This window comes from Thermobia domestica, chromosome 3 (genome assembly GCF_964235325.1).
Source record: "Thermobia domestica chromosome 3, izTheDome1.hap1.1, whole genome shotgun sequence".
NCBI classification, from domain to species: Eukaryota; Metazoa; Arthropoda; class Insecta; order Zygentoma; family Lepismatidae; genus Thermobia; species Thermobia domestica.
In genome coordinates this window covers 81,097,178-81,119,833 of record NC_137456.1, presented here as the reverse complement: position 1 = coordinate 81,119,833, position 22,656 = coordinate 81,097,178, and the positions used below count along the sequence as shown (strand labels likewise).

Below are 22,656 nucleotides of genomic sequence, written 5' to 3'. Positions count from 1 at the left end.
TTCACGGATCATTTCTCAATATGGGAAAAATAATATTTTATGAACCTGCACAAAATGCTAATACATCGAATGTACCACAAAAGTCAAAATGGAAGTTTTTGAAGAAAAGGTATTAGCAAGAATTTGGCAAGATCTACGAAATACTTTATTGTTTTAGAATGAGTAGGAGTCAATTCTGAGGTTGCAAGGATGAAATTCTAAAGAACTGCTTCTATACATCAGTATCGCTTTCAGTATAAACTTTTGTTCCATACTGAATACATTCAAAATATACAAATATATTGAACTCAGTTTCCCTGATATTTCTAGGTTTTTACTAGATATGATCGATTTCCCTGAATTATCCAGGAATTTTTCTTCCAAAATTAATTTCCCTGAGATTTCCAGGTTTTCCAGGTAGTGTATGAACCGTGGATGCTTATACTAAAGAGGGAAGGTGGTTCAAATATACCTTTTCAGTATTTTCCACGAACCTATTCTACCCGTGCTAAGAACGAGTATTTCAGTTGTGGCAAATATTTATGGGGGAATGGTTTTAGTTACGACGCATCTGCAAAACGATTTGTATAGATCAATGACTTTAAATTCCTTTTCATTACTATTATGTAACGCCATGAAAGAATAACATTTCAAACAGTTTGAAGTTAAGTACTTTCTTTATTGCAACTTTTTGGTGAAGTTAAAAAACTTGGTTAAAATACATATTAGTTGTACATTATATAATATTGCACTCATTATAAAATTTACATGCTTCACAGTATTTGTACAACATAAATTTATTTATATCCTTTGATTATAACACTAAATTGTAAACCTTAATATTTCACTATACCTGAATATATTGCGAGCGGTGATTACATTTAGAAACAATTACAAATAAAAGAAAAAGAAAAAGAAAACTTAGTACTCAGCGCAGACAAAGTGCTCATCTAAGAAGTACTTTCGAAAATTACTATTTCCATTCTCAACTTAACAGTTGGAAAAAGAAAATTTAACAATTCATTTTCAATATCATGTGAAAATCTTTCTGAAACAGAATTTTGGTAACCTGGAGGAAGACCTTCGCACGAGACTGAAAATTTGTGAACTCTGGAAGGTAAATATAGTTAAGTCCTTTCACATGCTAATTCTAATCCCTTTCTGTGCACAAATTATAGTAGTATTATGGCGTTATAAGGCCTATTTTATGCAACGCGTCATATGTGTAAGTATAAGTTCTCAGTTAAATTCCATGATACTGAACCTCAAGTTTTCTTCATAATAATCCTGAGGATGGGAATAATACTGGCCCTAAAAATGTTGGACGTTTCAAGGTAATTCTTCTGGCTGACTATACGAAAACATCTTTGCAGGATAAAATTAATGCAATATTTTGTAATAAATCTAGATATAATTCCCATTAATGAAACAGGGTCTTAAAACCGATTAATATATTTAGACTAGAAATGAACAAGGCACTCAGAAAACACTTTACAATTCAAAGGCGTTTGTAAACCATGAAGGCAGGAGACGATATTCCTCATCATTTTCGAATCTTTCCACCTTTATGTCTTCCATTGTTGGCTCCCTTCTTGGTGAAGAAGGTTCCCATTGGAATTTCCATACAACTTCTGGGTTATCATCCGTTACAACTTCTTTTGCAAGGCACAGGAAATCATAGCAAAACTTCAAGCATTCACTGGGTTGCCAATCCTATGGAAATTATTCAGAGGGGGTCAGAGAGAAGAGAAATAGAGCGATTAATTATTATAGTTATCACTCTATTATTATTATTATTATTATTATATTAAATATAGTTACATCTTTTTGGAGTAATGCGAATATTTAGTGTTATACTTTAAATGATCTAAGGATAAGTATAGTATACTGTATATAAGAAAGTAAATCTCACCCTGTTGGGATTTTTTTAATCCTCTATTGTTTTCAATATTACTTTTAATACATCCTACAAATAACAAAAAATAAGAAACTTACAAACCAGAAAAATCAGGAGCCTAGTAAGAAAAAAATGCATTGATTCTGATATACCTTTCTGTCATGAAAAGACAATGTGTACTGACCTCGGAAATTTGAATTAATATGAAATTTAACGTATTAAAGTGGTCAGACATTCTATTAAACTTTTATAGCTATTTTGATCTTTCAACATTTTCTTTTATGAAGTCTCATAACGAGGATAATGTGCATTTGATGAAATATTCATTTAAGAACACTCAGTAGGAATTTACGGATCTTGCCAAAATTTGATACGCAAGAAGACTGTGATGGTAGTGATCCCAATATGGTACAAGTGGGACATCCCTAAGATATTCGAAAACATACAGTACTCACCGTAATAGCATGTGCAAGCAGCTGTTCGGGCGGATAGCCGCCGAGTGTACACATGCTGAATGTATGTTTGGGGTTGGTATCCCAAACTAGCCGCACAGTTTGGCGTAATTGGGTGATTATATTTGCCGGTCACACTTCGTTCCACAATGTTTACACGTGCTCCATAATGATTTGTCCGGAAACCCTGTTGACTATGATAGAAGGCGTACACCGAATGGAGCACGTTTGATTGATCTGGCGATATTGGTATAAGTTATTCTTATGGAAGATGGAGTCTCTCACAAAGTGTTCAAATAAAATCTGAGGATGGGATTGGTGTCGTGAAAATTGTAGAACAGAATCATACAGATCATGTACGAGGCGCATGTCAAAACAAAACGAAAAAATAAATAAATAAATATAAAATGATATTTAAAAATGTAATTGACATACAAGTACATGCCTTGACTATTTTCGACGTAGTTACCACGAACCTCCAGACATTTCTGATAGCGTGGTACAAACTTCCACGTACCCTCCGTGTAAAAATCCGCCATCTGAGAGTGCAGCCAGTCCGGAACTGGGTTTTGAGCACTTCCCTGTCGTTGAAACGCTTCAATGCAAGCCATTTTTTCAAGTAAAGGAAAAGAAAGGAATCGCTGGGGGCAAAATCGGGGCTGTAAGGGGGATAGTTGAATAGTTCCAATCAAAATCTTTAAATTTTCTTAATAGTACGAGCAGCTGTGTGTATGCGGACGTTGTCATGGATCAGAATAATTTCAAAGCGTAGTATTCCTCTCCGCTGATTTTGAAATAGCACGTCGAAAATTATTCAGTGTTTGGCAATACATATCTGCTGTAATTGTTCGTCCTGGTTCCAAGAATTCCACAGGAATCACTCTTTTGGTTCCAAAACACGGTTAACAAGATCTTGTAAACTGATGGAATGTGTTTGAATTTCTTCGCTGAGCGTCTGTCAGCACTTTTGACACCCACTTCACATACATTTTGTTTTGTCAGTCACAATTCGATCCACTGTTTTCATACACATGTCTGGAAACTCTTTGGCGAATTCAGTTATTGTGAACCGGCGATTGGATCGTATTTTCTTGTTAACATGTTCCACCAGATTGTCCATCTGAACATTAGGCCTTCCGCTACGCTCATCGTCACAAAATGTGAACACTCTTCCCGAAAGTCTCTGTACCAATGCCTGATTTTCCCTTCACTCGTTACTGTTGGTCTGTAAATGACGGATTCTATGCAGAATACTACAGCATGTTTCTGCACATGTTCAGCTTTATTAGTGTTGCCAGCCCTGCGAATTTTTTTTTTCTGTCTTTGACATGAGCCTCATACAGCTTATTGCCTTCCATAGCGAAATTCCTCTTGTGGGGTGAGACCACAACATACGCTGGATTTTTTAACGTTCATTTGCACATCTACAGTCATATTGTATCTAAGATAGGAGAGAGTTTCATCGTTGAAATGTTATAGTCTTGCATTAAATTAAGGCAAACAGTACTCGGCGATGAACAGGTCTCACGGGTATCGTGCAAGACGAACGAAGAAAGTAAGACTCATTCCAACAATTGATTGCTTAGTGATTGTGCTCTCTCCTTATACCCACAGTTGCCGTCCTGTCAGTGTGAGAAAGCGCTATTATTCTCACTGCACTTATCGGTGAGTCGTGAGAGTACTGGGAAAACCGTCTGCTAGTCATGAAATGCGTCTTCTATATACTGGATGTTGTATGACGTAAAGGTTAGAAAATCCTTATCAGGGCCGTAGAAGCACACTACACAGAACTATTCTTTAAACCTAAGTAATGGCAACATCATCGATTGACGCACGATTTTGGCTCCTTCCTGTGGCTACTGCTTTCACAAATCTGATGTTCTTACATTTCATGGACAACCTGTCCTAGGGCGGTGATCGACCACTCTTTAGTCTTTACAAATCTCTCACGGGTCCAGTACACAAACTCCTACCTAGAGTTCCTTCGTGGCTATATGAGTAACAAACGAGCTTTTGATGCGGGAGGCGCTGTTGGTCCATGCTTCATATAGCCTTGGTGCTGATAAGGATTTTCCAACCATTACGTCATACAGCCCTATATGCCAACTGTTTCTCAACATACACACAGCCACTCAATAGTGTTTCGTAACCTTCAAGACTAACTTTACGCCATCTAGCCAAACTTCATCACAAAATTGATGATTTAGATAATCCAAAAAGTTCAAATTGGATTTTTCATGTGGTAGCATTGCACTCTCTCCCTACACTTTTCGTTTCGAGATGACGAAGAAAGAAAAAAAAAAGTGTTAGGAGTGTTTTCCTTTATAGCCTCCTGGCTAAGGTCGCAAGCAGGTCAAGCATGGGAGAAATTAAAACGGGAATGTCACTGAGAAGAGGTCAAGATGGTAGGAGTTAAAGGGAATGTCTCTGAAAAAGAAAAAAACAAGAATGGGATAAGTTATAGGGGACGTCTGAGAAAAGGTCGAATGGAAAAAGTTAACGGAGACGTCACTGAGAAAAGTTAAAGCAGGAAACCCAGGTTAAAGCAGGGGCCTGTACATTTACTGAGTTTACATTAAGAACAAGCGTTAGTGAAACGGGAAGAAAATATGCCAGGTATTCAGTAGGAAATGTGGTAAGTGCGCAGACAAGACAATGGTATTTTTAGTAATTAATTTCAGAACGGTAATGGATTCCTCCACGATGCACCATGTACGGAACGTGCACAAACAAGAAAATCTCAAGTGGCTATTGAGGCCAATAACAGTTAAACAGCATTGGAAAAAGAATTCAATTGCGATGCAGAAATCATTCACGAATACCTTCACCAGGTTGAGTTTCATGTAAAATGGAACGATGGGTCTCACATGAGCTGACTGTAGCTTAGAAAGCAACACGAGCAAATGCTTGTTGTTTCTAGTTGTCTCAAGAAAATGATCCGTTTCTGGACAGAGTACTGAGTTATGGTGAGAAGTAGGTTTTTTACGATACTTCAAGGTGTATTGAACCACTCCCATATCAATCAAAACCATCACTTCTTCAACAGAAGTCTATGTGCCGTTGCTTGAGTATGTGCCTCATGAAGTGCTGTCACCTCGCAAGACAATGCAACTGTGCACTCGTAGCAATCAGAACTGTGTGCATGTAAAATTGATAACCCTGGTGCTAGTACTTGTAAATCGCGTAAGTGTTATTGTGCTTCAGGACAATGCGAAGCCATATATTGCTAAGGTTAGCCATATTAGTCTTAGTTGAGTAACTCTATTGCATCTCCCATATTACCCGGACATTATATCGTCGGATTATCGTACGTTTCATTAGTCAGAGAAGTATCTGCTCGGCTCGGACTACGTTTCGAAACTCTTTACGAGGTGATGCACGCTCTTGATGACTTCTCTAGTCTATGATCGATTGAGTAGTGTTATGTATGATCTGGAACGTTGAAAACAGGTTATTGTTACTGTATTCTATTCTGTTTCTGATTTTCCAGGTGTCATACTTCATCGTCTTTTCTCTTTGTATGGTCACGGCCCGACAAATCCTTCTTCGATAAATACAACTACTGTGCATGTATATGAATAGATGTGAGTGTTGAGCTGAAAAATGAGATAAATACACCAAGAAAGTCTTTAAATGTGAAAATTAAAAATAAATAAATAAATAAAAAAATTTAAAAAATGATAGATACCCAGAAACAGAAGACAGTAAATTAGCCTTATCCGCCGTGGACCAGTAACATGAGTTCTAACGTACTTCTGGACTTTCTGGTCAAGTTATTGATTAGTGTTCTTTCAATTTTCCATAATTTAATAAAAGGACAGGCCACCGCCCCAATTCCTAAATTGTGTTATGCTGCACTTACTAATGAAATATTTTCTTGTGAAATACGAACAAAATTCTAACGCGTTCTCCGAAAAGTTCATCGAAAGAAAACTCATCTCCAAAAGAAAAATACCCCTTGTAAATTTTTCCATAAGAAATAATTTATGCTATGTTAGGGTTATTCATGAAATATTTGTTGATAACTTAAAATGATAATAAAATTGTGAGTGGCATTTTACATTAAAAAAAAAAAAAAAAATCCCAAAAGTAGACTATTCCTTGTGAATATTCTCATAGAAATGATACATACAACATTAGAAGAAGAATAATGAGATATTTATTTATGAAATATGACCAAAGAGGCACGAGTCATTTCTGAGGAAATAGCATTTTTTTATTTTTATGTTTAAGTGAGCTACCCTTACTTTTAGGAGTAGGGAAAAAATCGAAAAACACCCCTGGAGGATCACATAAAAACCTTTAAGTTAAAAATTTAGTTTAGATTTGTTAAACAGTATGGCCTCTACGTGAGTGTGTTAGGACGAACAAACGAGCAGATTTGGGAAAATCACTTTTTCAGTATCTATGGGCCATGAAACGTATACTTCCGTTCAAATCTCGAATTCCAATTTTTTTTTCTGTCTTTCACGATCATCAAACTTCCTTCTCTCCTTTCGTCGCTCGAAAATAAACATAAATAAAAAGTTGATACAAAAGCTACAAGTACAAAATGAAACTAATTTGTACATTTATTTTCGTCGTGTTGGGCAGTCTTACATCAATCAGTTATACTACTTATAGACTAATCAGTGTCAAAATTTGAGGTTGTGTGTGAACTCGGAAAATGACAAGACACGGAAACAATGCACTACAAAGTTTACAATAACATATTTAATCAACTCTACAGCTAATAATACTGAAAATATTGTTGTTGATATTGAGTTTAATGTCCCGTTCAGCAGCGAAGCTATATGAGACATGGACCTACTGATTAACGTGGAATCCGAACCACATGAGCTCCCGCCGGGAAAAGAACCCGGGTCTCAAACGCCAAAGGCGCGTACGCTAACCGCTTAGCAACGAAGGAGCTCAATACTGGAAATGTGTAGGTTTAACGTTATTTATTCCGTACTTTCGGATGCATAACTTGATATGTATTAATAATGTGCATAGGAACACCATTGTTCTGTTTTACGTTAAAATACTCCCTTAAATTTTTCGAAATGATATAAAACTGTTTAACACGTTAACTGCCGACACGTAAAAGAAAAAATTGTATGAGCGACCGCAATATTCTTAGAATGCTTGTACATATTTGAAAATAAAAAAATACATGTCTAAAATTAGGATTTACAGGCCGCCGAAAAGAAAACATTAATATATAAGAGTAGAAAAAGTAACCTACTGGTGGTACATGTGGCCAAAAACGTGAAAGTTTCCGTGACTCATAGATGAGTCTCGCGGCCCCTGGAATAAAATTATAGTGACTCATAAATGGGTCACACGGCAGTTAAGGTGTTAAGAAGTTACTATGCGTAAAATCACTAAAACGAAAACGGGAATATAACTTACTTTGGCTAGCTTTGGAAGGTCCGATACCTTGTATTCCTCTAATTTATGAACTATTCCATTGTCGTCTCGGATACCGCATACAATTTTCTTTGTTCGTACAACAGAGTTTTGTATCCACCATCTAAGAGACTTATACCTGAAAACAAAATTTATCAGTTTTATTTATTTTATTTTATTACTATATACACAAAATCTGCAGCTATGTACAATAAAACTTGCTTAATTTGATAGCGTATCCGTAGAATGATACTGTACATACGCACACCGAAAAAAGAAATAGGCACCCCCTTTAGTCCCCTTTCAGTTGGGTTTCCCTGATAACATCTGACTAAATGACCGATCACAGTTGATGCACGACTACTGCAGTTATCTGGAATCAACAGCTCGTCAAGATGTGTCGAAGCAGAGAATACCAAACGGAGCCAATTTGGGTATGAAGTTGCCCAATTAGTTGGGGTATCGAATTGGATTGATCAATGTGTCTACAAAGCAATAGTCTCACACGTGTGTGAACGAAAAGTGGCGTTAGAATTGTAGTTACAAAATCATCTTAACCAGAGGGACCGCCAGCAAGTTTCACGCCAGGTCATCTGCAGTATATGGAGAGTATGGTTTAAGCTGTAGGAGGTGTTACGATAGTATGGAGATTTACTATGACTTGGGCCCACTCATACACGTAAATGCAAACACGAACATGAACCAGTATATTTACTTGCATATTCTCAGTAACCAAATGGTGCGATTTCTTCAACATCTTCACGATAAATACACAGTAGACACTCCCATTTTCCAAGATACCAACTACCATGTTTACAGAGGAATACATGGAAGTTACGAAGGGAGGTGAAAAAGATAAATGTAATTAGGATCTAGCAGCGAAAATATGTATATTTTTAAAGATTACTCTGAATTTCTTATTTCGATAGATAGACAAGTTTTTATTTCTATACTTACTATAAAATATTAAAGAAACAAACAAGCGTTTAAAAACAAAAACAATTGGAAAGAGATTGGTTTCGTTTGAGATCATCTGTTACTCTTTGCACAAATGTGTAAGCGATAAGCAGCAATAACACTGATCAACAAGGTTTTTGTCACAAAGAATCTAAATATTGTTCTAAGCTAAGTCGAGGGTGCTAAATTCCAAAATGAAATAAGTTTCTGTCTATCGGGCTCAGTTTTCTCGTGACTTGCTACCCCCTCCTTATTGAAATCCTTGAAAATCGGCGAAAACTCTGCATATGGTTTATCCTGCCATGGCTGAATTTAAGTAACTTGCAGATTTATTGATTGAAATAAAGTTGAGAGAAAGTAAGATAAAATCGAGAAAAGTGGAAGGAATTCCGATGCATGCCCCTCACGTCAATGAACATACTCCAGGAAATGAGTGACGTTTGGCAACATTACTGATGAGTCATATTCAATCATATAGAATTGCGTTGTGATTCTTGTCACCTGTGTCGCAGCATTGTGAGTTCTGATAACGTGGGAAGTGATTGCATGTTGTTCTAGGTTAGTGAAATTTGTTTGTCGTGGTCATTCAGAAGAAGAAAATGCCTCGTACCTGTGTCAATAGTGCAAATTCTTTTTGTCATATCTGTGGAGAGGTGACTCTGAAGTCGCTAAAACGACAATTGACCCCGCTCGTAAATAAGTGTTATGAACTTTATTTTGGGTGTAAGGTTGGCAACCAAGACAAGAAATGGGACCCCCACATTTGGTGCTTGACATGTGTTAAGACTCCTGACAGGCTGGGCAAAAAGTTCATGACATATGTCGTTCGCTGTTCCCATAAGTTGGCGGGAATCAACGGATTAAAGTTTTGCTCCCATCTTTGTGTCCAATAGGATAAAGGAGACGAAGTGAATAAAGATGATTAAAATGGATCATGATAATGATGACAAAACACCAATGCCTACGATGGGACTCCAACCTACTACTTACACGTCTTGTCCTCGTTAGTTTTCACTTCAAACTGACTTCTCTGCAGTCAAGGAAAATAGCTGCTAAAAAAATAAAAATAAAAAAATAAATCACTTCCACATACATGCAATGCTTTCAGTTGTATATAGGTTGGTCAGAGGAGATGCGAGAAAAATAAGTTTAAGTGGTAATCCAAGAAAATCATACCGTAACTAGGAAAAAATAATTAATTTGAGGAATATAAATTATCTACATAATTCGAGGTACCACCAAATATAATAGCTGGAATGAAGCAAAATTTTTTCTGGAGAGACTTCGTCTCGAGAGCATTTCGCTCAATCTGAGAGAAACCTCTTCATACATTTTACATTTTATAGTAGTGTATATTTGCTATCTAGGAGATTGTTCTCCAGATTACGTTTATCCAACTCGTACAGACACAAAATTAATAAGAATTAAACTGAAAAGGGTCATATTCTCTTAACATTAACCATCTATACATACTGGATTTTGTATCCAGGATAATGAAAAAAATGCTCGGTGTAGTTTCATATTGCATTAAAATTTTGAATATCCCCAGAAAATTAGACCAAAAAAATATAGTTGAAAAATTGAGTTATTCCCAGACACTGAGTACGTATGTGGCAGTGCAAATAACGCCACCTAACGATATACAAAAATTTGAACTTTTACTGTTTTCTGTATCGTCACGAGAATATGCCCCTGCATCTTTGAATTATGAAATGAACACTGGTACGAGATAATGTGAAAATAGAGAAGAGATCAATTTCCCTTTCCAAAATGAGTAATAAAAGGAAACATATCACCATCAAATTAAATCTAAGGAAAGTACTGCTAATAAATAATCTTTACGAAATGAAACTAACATTCACCAATTCAGTAAATGTTAGATAATACACTTCTTGTCCTGGAAAAAGAAAAAAAAAACTTTAAAAATGAACAATTCTATTCTGCAGCTAGTATTGCTGAAGATCCAAAACGAAATTATGGAGGTATTAAAGGTACAGGGAGAGAAAGATCACGAAGTTCAACAGCAAAATAAATTGCTAGTACAAAGGTAAAAATTGTTCTGCAGGTACACTGGTTACGCCAATTGAAGTTGCTGAAAGAAATCTAATTTGCAAAAACAAAGAGGAAGCAAACAAGTTTGAGAAACGGTACTGTAGATCAGTGCTATTCAACCTTTCGCCATCCAATTGTGTACTCCTGAAGCTGTTTAAAATAAATTAAATCGAAGTAAACTTATTAAGTTTAATGCACATGTTCTGTTGATTAAAAAGGGGGACAAACAGAGACCCGACAAAAGGACAATCAGTGTGCCAATCAAAAGACTATTTACAGGGGGAATAAAGTGCACATCCGAAAAAGTTAACATGGAAAATTTCAAAACAAATGGGAGATATCCAGTTCTACTGAGGTGGATTTTTCCTTCTTTCTCCCTGATAATTCGTACACTGAGGACAATGTTAATAATTCAAAAACTAAAAGTAACTTTAGAACTAACCTGTTAATGAGATGACTGAACTTGTTTCCGGGACGCCAACTCCTCGATTCTTAATCGAATCTTCGAGAGTGAAGGAATCCGAACTGATTTTGGATTCAAGCAATTTATTTTTATTGATGTTAACGCAGAAACCGTTGGAAAGAAAAAAAAATCTCCAACTATGATCATTCATTAAATATTGGAAATATGTTTATTTTGGGATTATTTACCCCCAGAAACATCTTCGCGTACCCCTGGTTGAATAGCACTGCTGTAGTTCATACGCATGGGACGTAAATCTTGAATGTAGATTGAAGTATGGGATCACCGCCTGTGCTTAAGTATAATGTTGCAACGAGTCTGGATAAGTGTCTGTATGTAAGACACAAAAAGCAGCGTCGCGTCGTGCCTACTTTATTTTATTTACAGCTAGCATTTGTAAAATATTTACTTGTAAAACAAAATTCAGAACCATATTGATTTTGTTCTTTAGAATCTAATACTAAGTGAATCAATGATTGCGAGAGATTTCTTGTCGGGATTTTCTTATTGTTTACAAAAATGAACATTCTTCACTAACCATACAAAATCTCAGTCTTAGTGAGTGATCCTTAATAACTGTCTGTATGTATACACGGAAAGACAAGTATTTTTTATTTGTTTGATAATGGTAACGTAAACACTTTTCAATACTCGGCGTGTAACAGTTTTACAACCATTGGCACACATATTCGTATCCCAAAAAAATAGGTATACTCCTGGAACATGTAGTCATAGAATGTTGAATGAAATAAGCGTATGGGCATCCGGATCACGAGGGGATGTATACCCACATAGTTCAGCCTTCCTTCATCCCTTTTTAAAATATAATTGTTCAATTGCGTTTTTTTGTGGGATACAAGAACATTACAAGGGTATCTATTCCCCCACACGGTGCCACAGCCTTGATTCAAATTCAATTCAGTGAAATCAATTTTAGAGATTGTGAAATTGTACGTACCTCTTAAAGCTGTTCATAATGTTTTTCGTTTTTTTAATGTCCTTCTGTACTTTCAGTTCTATGAATGACAGCGAATCCCATGGAATATCGGAAGAATTTCGGTAATCAACTTCCGAATCCACACCATCGACTTCCGCAGCATAAAGCATATTATAATCACCAAAGCGAGATTGAAATACACAACACAGTTCTTCATTTTCATCTACAGGTTTATCTACGTTTGGGCGTCGTCCGGGTTTATCTACAAAGAAAATAAATATATGAAGTAGGCTTTTGATTCTCGATTACTTCATAAACACCAGAACAAGAAAATTATGAGAAAATAGAAAACTTCATGACACGAAAGTACTGTAATAGACAAATATGACTTGAGCGAAAGAAATGTGAGGTGAAACATAGTCAAGAGAGAAGAGAAACATAGTCAATTTTAGATCTCTCTGTAGTGGGCAGTTCTACTAACTCTTACTGTAATCATACAAAAAATATTTAAGAACATACTGATTACGTCAAACTCTTTCGTTTGCCCATCAGTTCTATCAGAAATTGGCAGTTATATTTCGGCTTCTCACTCTTGAGCTCAATACGACCATCATGTTTAAACGTCATTTGTTTGCTTTGAACAAATAAATACCATATTCAGTAGGGAAATAGTTCATAGCCGCTTATTGAAAAGACAGAGAGAGAGAGAGAGAGAAAAGAAAAAATAGAAAGACCTAAACAGATTCTAAAAAGCACATTTATTTATTTATTATCAATTCTTTCAATTCTCTGTATAAAAGTATAAAAGTGACTCACTGATTCATTAATCAATGCCCATCCGAAATCGCTGTGTTCTATATACACACTAATTTCTTATACTGTAACTCACTCACATTGAACATGCCTACTTACATTAGCAGATAAGAGTTCCTTCGTGGCTATATGGTTAACGTACACGCCTTACGTGAGAGAGACCAGAGTTTGAATCTCGGTGGGACCTTACATGATTCCGATCCCACGTTAACCTATAGGTCTCGTCTCATATAGCCTCAGTGCTGTGTTTCGAAACTTTAAAATTAAGAGACTGTTTACTAATTTAAATAAATGATTATTCCTAACCAGGTTTTCCAATTCTAATAATCAAATAACTATACCCATTCTAACTAACCAACTAACTACCAAATAACTAACTCTTTGTTTACTATTTGTTTAATTTAAATACCTCTGGTTTTTAGCTTTCCACCTGTACAAGTTCCTTATTTTGTTTTTATATTTTATCATTTTTACTTTTATTTTGAAATTTCACTTCCTTAAAAGTAAATTTATTTATAAAACTTCAGCCTGTTTCTTCTTATTTTTAATTTTAAAAAATTTTAACATACATCAATGTGTTAAAAGTTACATTACAGCTGAAAGGAACGCTAGACTACAAACCAACCAACGTTACGAGATGTAATAAACTTGCTTAATAAAAGGTAGAATATGATTATTAGATATTGTAGTACATATTTACCTGTTTACTGCATATCTTCACAATTTTAGTGCGTCGCTGCATGCATATTTTGACGGTTTTAGTGCATATCGATCCGAAGTCTAGTGATCATAATGTATCAAAGTTACCGGTTTCTCAATTTTATTTTTTATCAATATCGGATACTTTGCGGTCCGTTCCTTGCCTTTGCCAACATTGTTCAACCGACATCCCTCTTGTTTCAGCCAACTGACATTCTTCTTCAGTTAAATATATAAAACGTCAGAACTAATCGTCTTTACCTACTTCTTAAGAACTTACTTTTGTATGCATATATAATACAATAAACTAAGTTAACCAATTAAACATGAGAATGTACAGTAAAACCCGATAAGCCAGGGTTAAAGTTATGTAAACTGGAAAATAAACTTTTTCACAACAAGCTATAACATAACATTTGGTTAACCTTAATATGTACATTTGTAATCTGATTTATTTTTTGCAAAAAAAAAAGAAAAAAAAAAAAATCTTAAAAAATAAAAAAATTAAAAACAAAATATTTGGTAATGTTTTGGTGGATAAATACACGGATTTTTTAAAACTAAACAAAAATAACCTTTATATTTGTATACATAAAAATAATATTTATTAAAAAAATATAATTTGGACTTTTTTAAAATTTAAAAATAGTGCCAACTAGTTGTAACAAATAAAAACATTTATGAGTATAAAAAGACAAATTTTATAAACTAAGCAATTATTTTAAATAATTATTTAATGATAACTTATTTGGATTTTACCATTTCTGATTTACTTTGTTTTGTTTAGAGTTTTAACATGAAGTTTTTGAGTAGCTGTTGTTAGGACATTAAATATAAATTTAAAAAAAAGTATAACTAATGTATGGTATAGTACAACAAGTTAAAATTATTTATTAGCAATTTACATGCTTTTATAGTTATTGTATGCTTTTTTTAAAGTAATATATTTGTATATTGGACTTATATAAAAGACAAATTTTATAAACCAAGCAATCATTTTCAACAATCATTCAACGATCATTCATTCGGCTTCCACCATTTGGGATTCACTTCGTTCCGTTCAGAGCTTCAATATGAAGTCTCTGAGTAGCTGTCATCAGAACATTAAATATAAACTTAAAAAAAAAGTATAACTAATGTATGGTATAGTATAACAAGTCAAATTTATCTATTAGCAATTTACATGATTTTATAGTTATTACATGCTTCTTTCTTTTAGTAATATATTTGTATATTGGACTTACATATAATTGTTTCTTTTATTCTAAATACTAATTAATTACATTATGCATTCTTCTTATTATTTTTATTCAATCTCTTTTATTCTACTATCTGTCACATCTAAATAAAATGTCATAAATCATTTGGGTAACGGTCTCCATGTAACAGGCAATACACTATAAATATAATCACACTATACTACCCGTTCCATTATTGTAGTATACTAATACACTTTACCCATTACACCGTCATAAATCAATTATATATATATATATATATATATATATATATATATATATATATATATATATATATATATATATATATATATATTAAAATAATGTTCACCTATATGGACCGAGGGAACATCTATCTGGCTATAGTATGGTTTCCGTGTTCCAACTGTTCATTCTATGACTAAAGATCTCCTGCATTATCTGAATATCCAGACTCCGGATGCTTGCAGAAATGTTATGGCCCAAAGTTTCTACATAAGGTAGTCAATGGAAACTTAAGGTCTAAAGCCCTACTTCAAGAATTCTCCTTTCACATTCCTACCCGCGTAGCACCAAATACCCACCTCTTCCACCTTTCCCGCCCTAGATTATCGATTATTCAAAGGTCTTTCTTTCACAGAGCACAAATTTATATAATCAAATAATAACATTTAAGCTACTCAACTTTTGACAGAATAATTACACAAATTCAAAATAACTAAATATGAATCAAGAAACTTCATCTTTGCTTTGTCTTTTTCATTATTTTTATTTTTTTTTCTATTGTTAATATAGGTTTGTTATATTTTCCTGTGTATATAGCACTCGTCGTGCTGTATCTGAGTATCTCAAGTAGCAAGGGATCTAACAATAATTTTCTTACATGTGGTGAAAGAGGCTCTGTATGACTGCGATAAATAATAGTAGTTTGTGAGATTGAAGAAATTACGGGATCTGAAGAATACAACAATGTATGCAGCAGGTCCCTTAAAGTTTGTTTCCGAAACGTTTTGCGGTATTTCGATCCGAAACTACGTCTGCATTACGCCACACTTGAAATAGCTCCCGATGTTTCATCGCCATATTTGCTGCAATAATAATAATAATAATAATAATAATAATAAAATAAAAAATAAAAAATAAAATAAAATAAAATAAAATTAATAGGCAAATCTTAGCAGCCAGTTTTTTTACCATTAATTCTTTATAGTATGCAAATCAAAACAAAATTAAAATGAAGACGCCATCTCCCTACATCAGTTACTAAATGTTTACACACATTATGTATAATAAATAAAAACACATTTTTGAGCTTTATTTAGTTAAAGACGTATTTCAAACAGTCATAATTATAAAATAATACGACTACCAATGTGTAAAGAACTACTTAAGTACCAAGTGCTTGATACATCTCCAAAATGTTCAAAATCTCAACCGAACTGGCGAAGAGATGTTTTCGCAAATACGGAAGTTTATAGCTTCATCTTGACACAAACAGAAAATGTGAATATGGTCAACATTTAATGACTCGTACACTCCTCATTGGCTTACTTATCACATTGTTTTCAATGACATTGCGTGGACTCACTATCTCCGATTCATTACCTATTGCCATTTTAGGCATAGGTGTTGGTTGGTTTTCGAATTTTCAGCCACTAAAATGGCACTTTTTCCCATTGTGCGACAGTCCTAGTAAAAGAGTTTGCAAGTATGAAAGCAAGGGAAGTACCGTTAAGGTTATAAATGCTGTTGCTCAATTTATCTCAAACAGTGAGTGAGAGACTTATGTACCCTAAATATTAAAATGTACTATCCCAACATCACAAACTTTATGTTATTTTTTACAGTGGTGCAAACAGAATTGATATTTCTGTAATATTTGTTGGATGTAAAGCTACTCCAATCAAAAATATATGTAAGCATAAACTTTCCATTACTTGTTTAGACTAATTTGTAACAATTTTTAACAGTTCAAAACACAAAGCTGTTTATAGTATATCTCTTAACTTTCGATTTCCTTAAACTGACAAATGTTAAATTTTTGGTCACATTGTAGTCACTAATCACGTATTGAATTTTTTAATTGAATCTTTTTAGAGAGAACTTGCATCAATTACCCGCTTCGCTGGTTACGAAAACATAGTAATACGTTCCGTTAGTCAGCCACTTTTTACTATTACTAAAGCACTCTTTGATATCGGTCATTTTCGATAGTTTTTATATATATCTCTTTTCTCCCCAAGTTGCGAGCTGAATTTGGATTTAAACGGCATCAGAAGTGTCGCTGTTCATCTCAGCGACCTGGAAATCTATAGATTCGGCGCTAATGCCTGTCATTTTCTACCATTTTTATATATTTCCCCTCTCCCTCTCCCAAGCTGCAGGACTAAATTTGAATTTAAATAGCATCGGAAGTGTCACTGTTCATCTCAGCGACCCCAAAAACTATAGATTCGACATTAATATCGGTCATTTTCGATCATTTTTAAATGTCTCCCCCTCTCCCTTAAGTTCCACCGTCAAAGTAATGACAAAAAAATCTAAGGTTTGAACTTCATCTAGGTTGAAAATTTGATCGATCGGGTGATTCACGAGTTATTAACTCATGAACATAGTCACTTATATTTTTATATTTATTGATTTTTGTATATCTCCCCCTCCTCCTCCTTCATCCCTATGTTGCTCCATCAAAGTGAAATGATAAAAAAAAAAAAAAACATCCCAGGTAGAACTTCATCTATGTTGAAAATTTTATCGCGATTGGTAGTTTGGTTCAAGAGTTATGAAGTTTTATTTATTTTTTATAATTCCCCTTCCTCTCCCTCCCCTAAGTTTTATCGTCAAAGTGAAATAATAAAAACACTCCCAGGCCCAAACCTCATGAATGTTGAAAATTTGATCATGATCGGTCGGGTGGTTCAAGAGATTACGAGTCACAAACATAGTCACTTTGAATTTTGTAATATAAATTACGCGCATCTTTTGTTTTATATTTACAATGGACATCGACATAGTTTGCATCACAATAAAACTTTAATATCTTGTTGCTCTGTGGATATATTAGTAAAATTTCATTCCAGATGCCACAGCAGTAAAAATGTTTTAAAAAATATGGGATGGCTTATGGATTATTTATTAATATCATAGAGAGAGCCATTGGGAATAAGTTTTATTTTATTTAATGCTTAAACAAATGGTAACAATGTGATGGTGTGGTGAAAATGTCAGGGGTGACAAGGCTTCACTTTGGTTTGGGGGAGAAGGTGATTATGAGAGCGCAGACATGTTTTTCGCCTAGGGTATAAAATATCCTAGAGCCGCCCCTGCCCTATATGTATTTAAGTATGCAGTTTAAATGCATCGTAATAAACGCACTTTGTTGCTGTAAACATTTTTAATGTATTTTCTACATTTCTTCTCGGTTATTTTAGTTAATCCGAATTTTCTTAAACATGTCAACTTATCCCTCAGTTAATCCGGATTAACGAAATTTTACTGAACGTATAATGCACACACACACACACACACAATAGTTTCTATCTCTCTTAACAAAACGTCTTTGGAAATTAACCTGATTCGCATACAGTAACAACGTGACTGCTTGCCACTACGTATCTTCGTCTACCCACCAAGTTACATAGCGACAGAAAAACTTACCAGTTAACATATACTGTTCGAACTTCGGTCCCCATGCTGTAAATTTCTGTTGATATGAGTTCATCTTCTTTTCACTATCTATCTCCTTTTCCGTCCTAAAAGTACAGAAGTATATAATGCCATCAAATTTTGTTGCCCAAATGATCCATCCATATTCAGTTTCATAAGGAGTTCGCATTAGGAATTTAAAGAGACCCCGGAAGGAAACAAAATCTGCAAAACAACAATAAGATACATTTTTCTTTCCATTAAATAATAATAATAAACAACAGTTCATAATAATAAGTTCTTATCTTTTATGAATGAATACTTTAGTAATATATATATATATATATTTGTGTGTGTGTGTTTGTGGTGCAAAACAACTCCAAAACGATATGTCTCATGACTACATATCGGATTTTTATGCAAATACATATTTTGTTTTCTTATATGCATCTCTGTTAAACTAGAGTAAAGGTTTTTAACAACAATAATATAGCTCAAATTTAAACTTTCTATAGTGCATATAAATGCATATTTCAAAGATTAGAAAGCATATATTAGTGCTTAAAAGCATATTCAGCATATTCTGTAAGTTTTTATATCAGATGTATGCTTATAAGCGTGGAATAAATTCAGTTTTAATGTATACTTTATCAATGCATTTACATAATTTATGCAACAGAACGGCTTTTTGCATGAGAAGATGGAAGAATGACTAGTTTACGGAGGACCAATAATGTTAGCAACCAATCAGCAGAGCAAAGACGCCTACAATTGCCAAGACGTTAAGAGAAATCTAATACGATAGATAAAGGCATTGTAAATTCGAGTCGACATCAATTCAGAAACAAGAGAAAAGAATGCTTATCTCTAAGTGATGAAGTTCAGAACAAGCTCCAGTCAGTTCCCAGATGCTCTAAGGAAAAGAAACTGATGGATGCTACTGCCAGAAACTCTCACTACAAATCAATTGAAGCCATGGGAAAATACCTTCAAGGGTCAAAATTCAGCTTGCCAGAAAATATGATACTAAACTTGGTCCTCTCTGATGTTAACAGATCATTTACTGGCTACAAATGTCACAAACTGACATACACACACACAAAAAAAAAAAAAAAAAAAAAAAACAATGAAGAGAAGCATCTTGTGATATTACTGTAAGGCTAATTACAGGAAGAGTAAATCCATTTTTTTTAAACAATGGTAATGCGTTGAAAGGTGAGGCTCGTATTATTTCATGTAAAGTAAATGCATTCTAAAATGCAAACGTCAAGAAAAACTAGAGATCGTGTTCTCATATCCAGTGAGATGTGTTTATTTTAATCTTAAAAATTTGTGTGTTTTAAAAAAAGTTAGGAGATTATAAACTGTAACTGTCATAAAAATAAAGAAAACCCTGAAAGGTATACACTTTCGATGTTATATTTCACCTACAAAACTTTGTATCAACTTTGCTGCATGTTTGAAAATGCTTTCTTTTATTGCACTGTTAGTGCATATTTTAACACGTTTAACAATATAGTTGCACGCATATTTCAAGAATTTTAAGTGCACAAAAATCCGATGTCTACTCAAGACCTCCTCCTTTGGTTCTGAATCCAAGATGGCTGCCATAATGATACTATACAGGTAACAGATTTAGTTCTGCCTTTACACCAAAATAAATCACTCCCTTTAGATGTTCAACATATATATATATATATATATATATATATATATCGTCATATCGTCTACCAAGCCAAAATATTCTCAATTACCATCTCGTCAATGAAGATGTCAGTTTTATCTTTCTTGCTTTATGTATCAATTACATTTTGATACACTTCCTTCTCAAATTCATCCGAATTTACCTTCGACAGTAAACTAGAAAGTATGAGCAATATCCACACCACCTCTAACTAGAATTGCAATCATGCTAACTTGTAAACAATACTGTTGAAATTCACGTGTTCACAGGGTATGGTTTGCGTTAGAAGAAGGCATAGATTCCATCAGAGATTGTTATTAAAATGGCATACCTTCAGCAGCTCCGATCTGTACGACACTATGTAGCTCTCCCATGAATTCTGGCACATACAATATTTATGACTCACTCAGTGTACAAGGAAATCAAGTCTACTACTGGTTATTTAGGACATATTTCATCTTTCAGATCTCTATCTGAAGCAGCTTTCAGAGCTTAAAAAATTTACGTCTATATATTGTAAATAATTCTTATAATGTAAAAAAACAGTTATATTTTCCATGTACTTATGAATATCGTACAAACTTCATGTTTGTTTTTAACACAACTTTGTTAATTGAACTTAATTCCCTTGTGCTCTGAACGCCCTAGATACATGAATTCAAACGAAATCTTTCAGTTTTACCTCCCACGGTTATGCCGGCGAGGATAAAAGAGACGGTGGTGATGAGAAATGAATGCAATGGAGGAATGCAGAAAGTAGGAGGAAACGGAACAACCCCGAGAAAATCCTCGCACACGGAGTTCGTCCACCACAAAGTCCACGTGGTGCGAGCTGGAATTGAACCAGGGACTACACGTACAAGAGGTGAACGCTCTATGACTAAGTCACCGTGGCCCCAACCCAGATATATGTAGAAATTTAAGAACACTAGTGGGAATTTACGGTTCTGGCCGAAATTGTTATAAAAGGTGGTAGTGTTCCCAGCATGGCGCCCGTAGGACATTTCGAACGTATTATACAAGGTTTACAAAGAAAAACATAATAATCACATTAGTAACATGTGGTATAATACTCCAAGTGGGCATATAGGCATCTATTCAGACAGAACGTACTGATTTTGAAATGTCTATCTGGTGAATGGTATTTTACGCTTACTTTATGTAGATCTTAGGGCAGTTGGGTGATAGTCTTTGCCAGAGCCCGATTAGCAGTCAGGCACAGTCCCACAGCTGCTATATGGGTGTTAGGTGCAGAAACCTATCCGAATATAGCACATTGGGCTGCTCCAGTGCGTTGTTGTGCGAGAAGATGAGATCCAGCCAAGTGTCCAGATAAGGCGTGAGGACAGTTCGACGACTTCACGAATATACAACGCACTACTTACACTCCCCTGAGAGGAAGTAACAGGCGAGGAAAATGTGTGCAATATGTGTCAAGTAAAAGACATGGAGCAAATTAACGGCCTCTCCCTGTATATGCATGTCTTTGTATGTGTATTTTGTTGTGTGTACCCATTTGTGTTTAGCATACTTTGCTACTGCTTACGTGAATATGTGTAATTCCTAAGACAAGGCAAATGTTAAAAGTAATAATATAGCAAGAAGAACAAACTTACCGATTTCTGGTAACTTGTTTCCAATCCTTTCATAGTTATCAAGAATCCATTTTAAGATATTGTCTATTTTCTCATCATTTTGAAGAAAATCATCACTTTTCTTGATTCTCTTCTCCATCCCACGATTTAAGTCGAAGTATACTTCGTTAGGTTTGTAAGGGTATATGTACTTCAACTGCTTCAAACCCGAAGTATATTCCCTTTTCTCGTTGACACAGTAATGACCATGTACCTGTTTTACCTCAAACTGATATCTTCCGTATTTACGTGGTGGTTCTTCAGATTTTTCAGTCTCCTCGAATGTTCTCGACCACCTCGACCTTTTTCTACTTTTCTCAACATTCTCTGCGTTACCTTTAATATAAAATATATACGTATATAATAAACGACTTGCCATTTCACAAAAATAATCGTACTACTTACCACCACCACCACCACTACTACTACTACTAGTAGTAGTAGTAGTACTATTAATAATAATAATAATAATAATAATAATAATAATAATAATAATAATAATAATAATAATAATAACAATAATAATAATAATAATAATAATAATAGTTTCTCTGAAACTGTAAAGAAATCTTCGTTCAAATATCTCAATATAATGTTGTTACTATTAAGCTTAAACAGAACTCAATGTTACAATAATATACAAATTTATATCTATATCAGTGGAAGCTCTAGAATTCTACAAGAGGAAGTCACAAAGTAACATTGGCAATGTCGTTGAAACTGACTTTCCACCTCCCCAGCCCTAAAATTATCCCCAAGCTTTACGGCCTCCAATGGAATTTTACATTGAAAGTATTCTTTGATTCTGTTATTAAGTGCAAATGTGAACTCGATTT

At 34.4% G+C, this 22,656-nt stretch overlaps 1 protein-coding gene across 1 annotated transcript; it reads right to left on the bottom strand.

Moving 5' to 3' along the window:
- Window positions 1–645: 645 nt before the first annotated feature.
- LOC145681845 (decapping and exoribonuclease protein-like) lies at window positions 646–22,199 on the bottom strand. Its single transcript, XM_081753453.1, has 5 exons — window positions 21,803–22,199; window positions 18,515–18,727; window positions 12,150–12,390; window positions 7,723–7,858; window positions 646–1,692 (listed from the first exon to the last, which is right to left on the bottom strand). The coding sequence occupies exons 1-5, from the start codon at window positions 22,197–22,199 to the stop codon at window positions 1,471–1,473; spliced, it is 1,209 nt and encodes a 402-aa protein (XP_081609579.1). The 3' UTR covers window positions 646–1,470.
- Window positions 22,200–22,656: the final 457 nt, after the last annotated feature.

Bases quoted from the DNA above. Each gene is read 5' to 3' on its own strand.
- LOC145681845 (XM_081753453.1), bottom strand. From the start codon at position 22,199: ATGGCAAGTCGTTTATTATATACGTATATATTTTATATTAAAGGTAAC. The intron at 18,728-21,802 runs GTAAGTTTGTTC...GTTGTTTTGCAG, and splicing joins AAACAAGTTACCAGAAATCG to ATTTTGTTTCCTTCCGGGGT. The intron at 12,391-18,514 runs GTAAGTTTTTCT...TTTTCTTTGTAG, and splicing joins CGAACAGTATATGTTAACTG to ATAAACCCGGACGACGCCCA.